At 39.0% G+C, this 9645-nt stretch overlaps 1 protein-coding gene across 1 annotated transcript; it reads right to left on the bottom strand.

Moving 5' to 3' along the window:
• Positions 1–781: 781 nt before the first annotated feature.
• On the bottom strand, positions 782–3156 carry LOC142532294 (uncharacterized). The gene is made up of 6 exons (XM_075638615.1): positions 2484–3156; positions 2292–2386; positions 1942–2247; positions 1390–1767; positions 932–1104; positions 782–860 (listed from the first exon to the last, which is right to left on the bottom strand). Exons 1-6 carry the CDS (start codon positions 3154–3156, stop codon positions 782–784), a joined length of 1704 nt encoding a protein of 567 aa, XP_075494730.1.
• Positions 3157–9645: the final 6489 nt, after the last annotated feature.

Here is a 9645-nt window from a genome sequence, read left to right as displayed (position 1 = left end):
CGATATAATCTGAAAAACCATAAAAATTCTATAATCAATCTGTTTTTCAATTTGACTTCGATTCTACGATGTCTAACAAGTCAAGAACAATATAGATAAATCATATCCGATTCTGACAATACCACAATTTCAAATCATATCAAAACGTAACAAAACTTACGTCCAGTTGTAGCCTGCATCGATAGAAACACAGTACTGAAGTAGGATTGAAAATCTAACGGGTGGATTCTTCGCAAATCAAGTTTTAAAATATGAAGAAGCTTTGGGGAACTTCCTTCTCTTCCTTCCGTTTTCTCTGCTGATGAATGAAGGCAAGTTACAATTTTATATACCCCATGCATGGCTACAAAACGTGGCATGATTTTCTAAGCAGCACATCTCGCGCATATGCGCGACCCTACTCGGAGCATATGCGCGAGACCTACTGGTCTCGGCAATAATCTCCTCGGCAACTCGCGCATATGCGCGCACCTCTTCCGCGCATATGCGCGAGGTTCTCTGGAACTATACTCGGCTTCCCATATGACTGGCGCATATGCGCGCACTCAATTCGCGCATATGCGCGAGGTCTTCTGCCCATTTCGCGCATGTGCGCGCATCATGTCGCACATGTGCGTCAATGGTACTTTCCTCGCACCTCACTTCTTGTATTTACTCATCTTTCCCCGGTCCGATCCTTTCTATCTATAATCACGTCAATTATAAATCAATAATCACAGATTAATAGATAAAAATCCCGGGCATTACACTAGCGATGGTCCCTTGCTCTACTATAGCGATCTCACTCCTCTGAAGATCCAATAACAACGGCTTCTGAATCAACGAGCTCAAAGAAGAAACTGACTTGCGGCTCAAAGCATCTGCAACGACATTTGCTTTACCTGGGTGGTAGCTAATGGTTACATCATAATCTTTAACAAGTTCTAACCACCTCCTCTGCCGCATATTAAGTTCCCTCTGTGAGAATAGATATTTCAAGCTCTTGTGGTCTGTGAAAACTTCACATTTCTCGCCATACAGATAATGCCTATATATTTTCAATTCGAAGACCACTGCAGCCAACTCAAGATCTTGGGTGGGATAATTATTCTCGTTATCCTTCAACTGACGAGAAGCATAAGCGATTACTTTCCCACGCTGCATCAGTACAACTCCAAGCCCCATCTTTGACGCATCAGAGTATACAATAAAATCTTCAGTACCGCACGGAAGTGCTAGGATAGGGGCTGAGGTCAACTTGTCTTTCAACACTTGAAATCCGTGTTGGCACTCGTTTTTTCACTCAAAATTCACCGCTTTCCTCGTCAGATTGGTTAATGGCAGGGTTATTTTGGAGAAATTGGCAATAAAACGTCGATAATAACCTGCCAAAACAAGAAAACTACGCACCTCAGAGACTGTCGCAGGAATAGGACATTGTTTAATCGCTTCAATTTTCATCCAATCCACTGCAATGCCTTCTCTCGAAACGATATGGCCCAGAAATGATACTTGCTCTAACCAGAATTCACACTTTTTCAAATTTGCGTATAACTTCAATACAGTTCTGAGATGCTCGGCATGGAGTTCCCGAGTCTTGGAATAAATCAGGATATCATCAATGAAAACGATAACAAAGCTATCCAGATATGGCTTGAAGACCCTGTTCATTAGATCCATGAAGAAAGACGGGGCGTTCGTCAACCCGAATGACATGACTAAGAACTCATATTGGCCATACCTGGTTCTGAATTCAGTTTTAGGGATGTCAGCTTCCCTAACTTTCACCTGATAATAACCAGAACACAGGTCGATCTTTGAAAACACTGTCGCTCCTTGTAGCTGATCAAAGAGATCGTCAATCCTCGGCAATGGATATTTATTCTTGATCGTGGCTTTGTTGATCTCTTTGTAATCGACGCATAACCGCAAAGATCCATCTTTCTTTTTGACAAATAAAACTGGAGCTCCCCACGGAGAAGAACTCGGACGAATAAAGCCTTTATCTAATAGATCTTGCAACCGATTCTTCAGCTCCTTCATTTCAGTCAGGGCCATTCGGTAAGGAGCTTTCGAAATCAGAGCAGAACCTGGAACCACGTCAATCACAAACTCAACTTCACGGTCAGGTGGCAATCCAGGCACATCATTTGCAAATACGTCAGAAAAATCCCGAACTACCTCAATCTCATTTAACTTCATCGTCATCTCAGTATTCACATCTATCACAGCAGCTAAAATCCCCTGAGACCCTTTAGATAACATTTCCTGAGCTTTGAGACAAGAAATACAAGGAGTGCCAAGCGAAATACCTGAACTCTGGAAAATCCGCTATCATCATCTTCTGATAACAAAAGAATCAGGATTTGTGCTTTCTTTGGCCATTGAGAAGATTCTGCCTTGAACCCTATATTTCCCTTTCTTACCTTTTATCGGACAATTTCTAATGACTTGTCCAACACCTCCACAACGAAAACATCGATTACTTCCAACCAAACACTCACCTGTATGCATTTTGCCACATTTTGGACATACAGGTCGATCAAATGCAGGCAGTGGCATAGGAGCTTTGGGTCGATGCTCCTCTTTTCCTTTTCCTCTGAACTTACCCTTACCCTCCCATCCAGAACCTTGGTCCTTAGTAGAAAAATCTTGGCTCTTCAACTGTCTTTCTCTTTCAATTTCCTTCTCGTCCTGCTCAGCCATCCTTGATTTTTCAACAATCTCTTTATATGAAGTAGCTTTAGACATTCGAACATCTTTTTTAATTTCAGCTCGGACACCTCTAAGAAAATGCTCGCCCTTTTCGATGCCATTGCTTGCCAGATATGGGGCAAACTGACACCCCTCTTCGAATTTGAGAATATACTCTTGCATTGACATATTTCCTTGCTTCAGTTCTAGAAATTCCTTCACTTTCTGACTTCGAACATCTCGAGGAAAATATTTTTCGTAGAATAAATCTTTAAACTCCTGCCACTTGAGTGCCGAGACATTAACTGATACCTTGGTGGCATCCCACCAAATCCTCGTCGTCTTGGTCAGTATAAAAATGGCATAGCTGACTCGATCTTTATCTTCAAACTGAAGATAATCATAAATAACCTCCACAGCTTTGACCCATTCCAAGGCGACCATGGGATCAGTCCTACTACCATCAAATTCTGGTGGCTTCATCTTACGAAATCTTTCGTATGCGCCTTTACTACTGGGCTCGGGCCTCACTTGCTCTCTCTCCCTCGCCCTGCATTCTGCATCCGTAAGAGCTGCTGGATTTTCTCGCCATGTACCTTGGCCTGTACTTTTAGTAACTGGCTAAATTCATCAACCACTCTAGATGATGAACGATCCTCCCCCTCTTGTGCTTTACGCTTAGGCGACATGATCCTATGATACATTTTAGTTTAAAACCATTTCCACACTAACATATCATAATTATTGAGGCTACACATCCATGTTATATCAAATAATGCAGGTACATACATACCGAATTATCGACAGCAGAGGAAGTCATATGCCAAATCATTGGTCCGAAAATCTTTGCTCTGATAACACTAAATGTAACATCCGTGACTAAAATGCATTATTAGTGCGGAAGCTTTAAAATATAATTTGGAGAAAATGTGTACTTTTAAAAAATTTTGGCAGCATCTCCCCGTAAATAGGACATGTCAACTGCCTCCAGCAACATATAAACACATGCAAAAGATTTTCATACACATCAGATACCATTTAATATAGTATCTACACATATTTTTAATTCAAATACCAAAACAAGATTTTCAATATTTTCCAAAATAACCAAAAATTCAACACATCAAAATAGCATTCAACCACTATCTCCAAAGTTTGGCATATGCCCTTCTCTCACTTCGAAAACTCAGGGATGATCAGTCTTTCTTACCTGTTCCTGCATCACATGAACATAACTGGAATGAGTATAAAACTCCGCAAATGGAATCAATCCTAACAAGATACATATATATCATTTTATTGTTAAACATGAAATGAATAGCCTCAATTTCATTTTTTTGAAAACATTATCCATTTCATTTCATAAACGTCGAATCATCATAATATCATCCGTCAAGAATCATAATACAACAATACATAAGGATGATATTCATTTCATTGATCAACTGAAGAATTGATAGTTCTTATAAGATAGTTCATTCATTGCTAACCCTCTTCGTAAAAACGAATCTTATAGGAGGGACACGTACCTTTGCATAAAATGCATCTTATAAGAGAGCACATGTTTTCATCGTTAATTGGCCAATTACATTGCGGATTTAGAATTGCCAGAGGCAACACTGTTACTATAACTATTAATCCAATCATTCAATCATATAAAACTTCATTCAAGCATTTTATCGAACATCTTTGAGGCATCATATGAACTTTAACTCCTTTCATTCAAAAATGCATATAATTGCTCTACCATATATACATATTTACATATATATATCATGAATGGAATTTGAAAGGAGATAACATCATAAGATCATCAAAACACATACATATAGGATCATGTGATGCATTTAAGAAATTATTCCACTTACAACACTTGGAGCACTTAGTTTCCTAAACGTTGGCAGTGATCATACAACAATAAATCCAATAACTAACCATCAACACCCAAATAATAATATTAGATGACCATTTAACCCAATACATCTATCACAACTATCATCCCCTAACTCCACCATCTTCAATAACTCAAGAACAAGAAGAAAAACCACTTACCTTTGCTCCTTTCCCTAGAAAGATGAAGTTCCAACTCCGGATTGAAGATTAATTGCTTGATTGAATGAGAGAAGAAGAAAAAGATGAAGAACCCTAGTTAAGAATCGATGGAAAAGGGAAAGAAAGAGAAGGAAAATGAGGAAAATTGAAGTCTCAATCCATTTTATGCCTTAAAACACCAAAAACAAGCATTTAAACTTTGCTGGGCGCCCGGGCGGACATCTTTTTCCGCTCGGGCGCGGAACTCTCGGCCAAAAACACCAGATTTTCGAAATAGGCCCGCCTGGGCGGACATCTTTTTCCGCTCGGGCGCGCTCTGCGCACAGCTACGACAAAGATTGCTTCCGAAACGCCTCTTCCCTTCATAATTAGGAAAAGTGGCAAACATGAAAGTTGTAGCTCTATGTCTTGGCTTGCATCTCTAATGGGCCTGTAAGGCCCGAGATTGCGATTATTGTAATATGCCATGAATTATGGATAATTGAGATGCAGCTATAGACGGATATGATTACACCGAAAAGACGGAAGAAAACAAGAGTTTTGTGCGAGGACCGAAGGTCTCGCGCATATGCGCGAAGAGTAGGCGCGCATATGCGCAAGCTTTATGGAAGCAGCGCACATGCGCGACCGAACATTGGGCGCACATGCGCGACTCTAACACGCGCACATGCGCGAGATGTCCAGAGAAGTTGGCGCATATGCGCCGAGTAAGGCGCGCATATGCGCGAGTGTAGGTGTTCGCGAGACAGTAGGTCTCGCGCATATGCGCGGTGATGGGGCGCGCATATGCGCGAGCTGCCGAGAGCACCAGCGCGGAGACCCGAAGGTCTCGTGCATATGCGCTGAGGGAAGTCGCGCATATGCGCGAGACGTGTTGTGTGAAGAGATGAGCCACCTAGCCTTGCATGCAACGTGGATATATATATATATATATATATATATATATATATACACAAGCCTGCTTTCTGAATTGAAAAAGAGAAAGAAACGAGAATGGAATTCCAGAGGAAGCTCCAAATTCCTTTGACGTAAAAATTGTGATTTACGAAGAATCCGTCCGTCTGATTTTGAATCCGAGTACAGTACCGAGTTTCTAATGACGACAGCTTCAACTGGACGTAAGTTTTGTTACGTTTAAACATTATTTGAAAATATGATGTTGATGGAATTGAAAAGAATTCATATAAGATTTTCTTGACATAGTGAACATCGTAGAATCGAAACCGGACGGAAGAATAGATACCGTATGGAATTGTTATGATTTTCGGAAGGAATTGATTGAGATTTGATTATTATTATGTGTTCTGGATATACTGATCAGTATATAATCGAAGTCAGATCGAAGAACAGACTGTGTATGTAATTGTTATGATTTTCAGAAATAATATGATCGAGATTGTATAGATTTGATTTCATGATCTGTTATTATTGAAGATTATGATTGTATTGATATCGATTATGAGCCGTGATATTAATATTCTGTGATGTTGAGATTGACGGGGTTATCAATACTGTATGGTTATGCCGTCGAAACATCAGTAGATTGATATTGATCAGATTCCGTATTAATTGAGATTGTATCGTAATATCGTAGACATGGATCAGAGTATGTTTGATTTGAGTATTGATCAGAACAGGTCTTGAATTGAGTTGTATATTGATACAGTGTATTGATATTGTCATTGCCAGATTGATATTGAAAGACAGTGAGTTCGAGATTTCGACAGAGTCAGATTAGCAGAGCTACAGAACGAAAGCTATAAATCAATTTTGATTTGGGATTGCAAAACTCGAGTTAGATTTGACTTGAGTTTCCCTAAATCACTTACTTTATTTCATTGCATTGATATTTGCAAGTTATAAGATTTATATGCTTAGACTATTGAGTTATAACAGAACACGAGATAGAGTCTAGGGCAGATCAGCCTAGCTACTGGCAGAACCGCGAAGTCTTTGGTAGAACCACCAAGACATTAGACTTGTGGTGTATCGATGTGGCTTAGAAGTAGATCAACTTCTGTTGTAGATATTCGATACAGAATGCCAAAGTCTGAATTAGATCGGGATCCCTAGATTAGAGATGAGTCGAGTGGAGAGGACGAGTCTTTGATTGAAATACAGATTTGTATTGATTCATGTTGTCAGATTTGGTACCTGTTTCGATGTTTGAATATGCTTTTATATATGTTTTATATGATTGCATTTATACATTGTTTATACTGGGATTTTATTCTCACCAGAGTTATCCTGTTGTTATTGTGTTTGTATGTGTGCATGACAACAGGTGGGACAGGTTCAGGGTCACAGAGATGAAGAAAGATCGAGATTAGAGTGGAGACTATGGACTTGGACTAGAGATAGGGTTTAAAGACTTGATATATAGTTGTTAAACCTTAGTTGAGACTGATTGTATATATAGTGCAAGACTTGTACTTTTAATACTGACATGTATATTAAGATGTATGCCATTATGTTCCGCCTTTGATAATGTATTTAAAAATAAAAAAAATTAGAACCTGTTTATTTTAATTGATTAAATTAGTCCCAATGACGATTAAGAAGATGATTAGCGTCCGGGTCCCCACAACAGGTGGTATCAGAGCGATAGATCCTTTAGAATTGAGATAGAGGCTAGTGAGCGGGGTAGAATGAATTTTCTTCTTTGCTTTTGATTGCTAGCATGATTTACTACTTCCTAATGCATGTTACCTGATTATTTGATTTAATTTGGTAATGTGTATTATTGAAAATGAATCAGAACCGATTCTTGATCAGCAGTAAGATGATCAGAGAAGGGCTGAAACCGGTTGGTTGTTCCTGGTTACTAATTCTTTTGATAATCAGATTTATCTCCTCGAAGAAGCCCAGAGCTGGGTAGTCTCTTGACCGATCAGATGGATGTGACAGTAACTTCGATGGAAACACAATTACAAAGGTTTCAGTGATTTAAACCGCCGATTCTGAAGGGTAGTGAGACGACTGATGATTGTGAGAGTTGGTTAGTCGATATGGAAATGTTGTTTGATTCTTTGGATTACACGGATGAACGGAGAATCAGACTGATTGGTCACCAGTTACAGGAGGTCGCAAAAAGTTGGTGGATTGCAACCAAAGAAGCCTTAGAACAGAGTGGTATAGTGATTACGTGGAAGATCTTCAAAGCTGAATTCTATCGAAGATTTTTCCCAGTTTCGTACCGAGAAGACAAAAAGGCCGAATTTGAAAATCTGAAACAGGGTCAGCTAAACATTGAAGAATATGTTGCTAAGTTCTATACCTTGGTACGTTATGCCCCTCACGTGGCTGGAAATAATGAACTTGTGGCTGATCGGTTTATTATGGGGTTGAATCCTGAGATAAGTGGATTGATAGGTGGGGAACGACCCCGAAGTTTTGTTGAAGCTTTGAACAGAGCTAAAGAAGCTGAAGCAAGTTTGATTCAACAACGAGAAAAGTCGTATGTTGATCCACGACAGAAACAAGAATCCCCTCTTGGATTTGATAGAAGCAGTACTAGTGGGGGAAAGAAAGATCCGTTGAAAGCTCGAAAGCAGCCGTTTAAGAAGTTTGGGAGCAGTGCATCTAGCTCCAGTGGTTCTAGCCATAGTTACACCGGAGTTTACTGCAGAACTTGTGGTGGGAGACATTCCACAGAACAATGCAGAGGTGTAATGGGTAGTTGTCACATTTGCAGACAGCCAGGACATTTTGCTAGAATATGTCCACAAAGAGGTTTCCGAAGATTTCAAGTAGCAGAAGCGTCTTGTGGCAGTGATAGAGGAACAGATCCAGGATACACTTGATGATATAGTGACAGGTATCTGTTCTTTTATGATTATTTTGTATATGTATTGAGAGACTCTCGTACATTCCATATATGATTCTAAATGATTTTCATTGATATATGCTTTATCTGTTGAGTCAGTGTCTGCTGTAGTAGTTTATCTCTTTACCGTTTGGGGAGAGTTTTGAAAGTGAATTCTACGAAATATTGTATACTACAGTGGGATGAGAATGAGATTGAGTTAGCTGGTATTGTACTTGTGTTGTTTGATTATGACTGCATGACTGATATTGCTATGCTGAGCAAGTACAGAATTACCCTAAACTTATTACAGAATATGGTAAGTTCCGAACCTGAAATGGCCGAAAAATGAACATTGTGTAGTAAGAATTCTAGATCTAGAATTCTTTTGATATGTGTAATGTTCATGACTCAATTATTACATAAAGGAATAGAGAAATTCCTTATGTACTCAGTAGATATATTGAAATCGAGCTTATCATTGGCCGATTTACCAGTGACATGAGAGTTGCTATCGTTTCAGATAATATTCCAAGTTTGTCTCCAGTCAGGGAGATATATTTTAGCCTTGATTTGATATCAGGTACAGCTCTTGTCTCTGGAACTCCGTACAGAATAATACTGATTGAATGGAAAGAATCGAAAAAAAAAAAGTTAGAATATTACTGGCCGAGAATTGCATATGATTGTGTGTTTCTCTGTGAAATGTTTCAGCTATGTTAGGAATTGATAAACTATGTGTTTAGAATATTTTTATAATTTTATGCTTGTGTTATCTGTGACATTCTGATACAATTGAGGAATATGACTAATTTTGTTGAATATCTTAGAATCGTATTTAATATTCTGAGAACTGAGATGTTGTATACAGAACTGCTGAGATGTAAATCTTGACTGAGACAGATTGTATTCAGGGCTTATTATATTTGAAGATGATATATCTGTTGATCTTATCAGAGTTAGGCTGTGATCGATCGGCCGAGATTGATATCAATGTCAAATAATTGCAGTCCTATGAGTTTAGCAGGCTATTATCGATGACTGATGCTCTGAATTTAATTTGAAATGTCGATTATCCCGAATGAGTATTTGGTACAGATGGTAAACAGTTGAGA

The sequence above is a fragment of the Primulina tabacum genome, chromosome 18 (assembly GCF_025594145.1).
Source record: "Primulina tabacum isolate GXHZ01 chromosome 18, ASM2559414v2, whole genome shotgun sequence".
NCBI lineage: Eukaryota > Viridiplantae > Streptophyta > Magnoliopsida > Lamiales > Gesneriaceae > Primulina > Primulina tabacum.
Note: the sequence above shows the minus strand (reverse complement) of the source record. Positions and strands in the feature narration are given on the sequence as shown.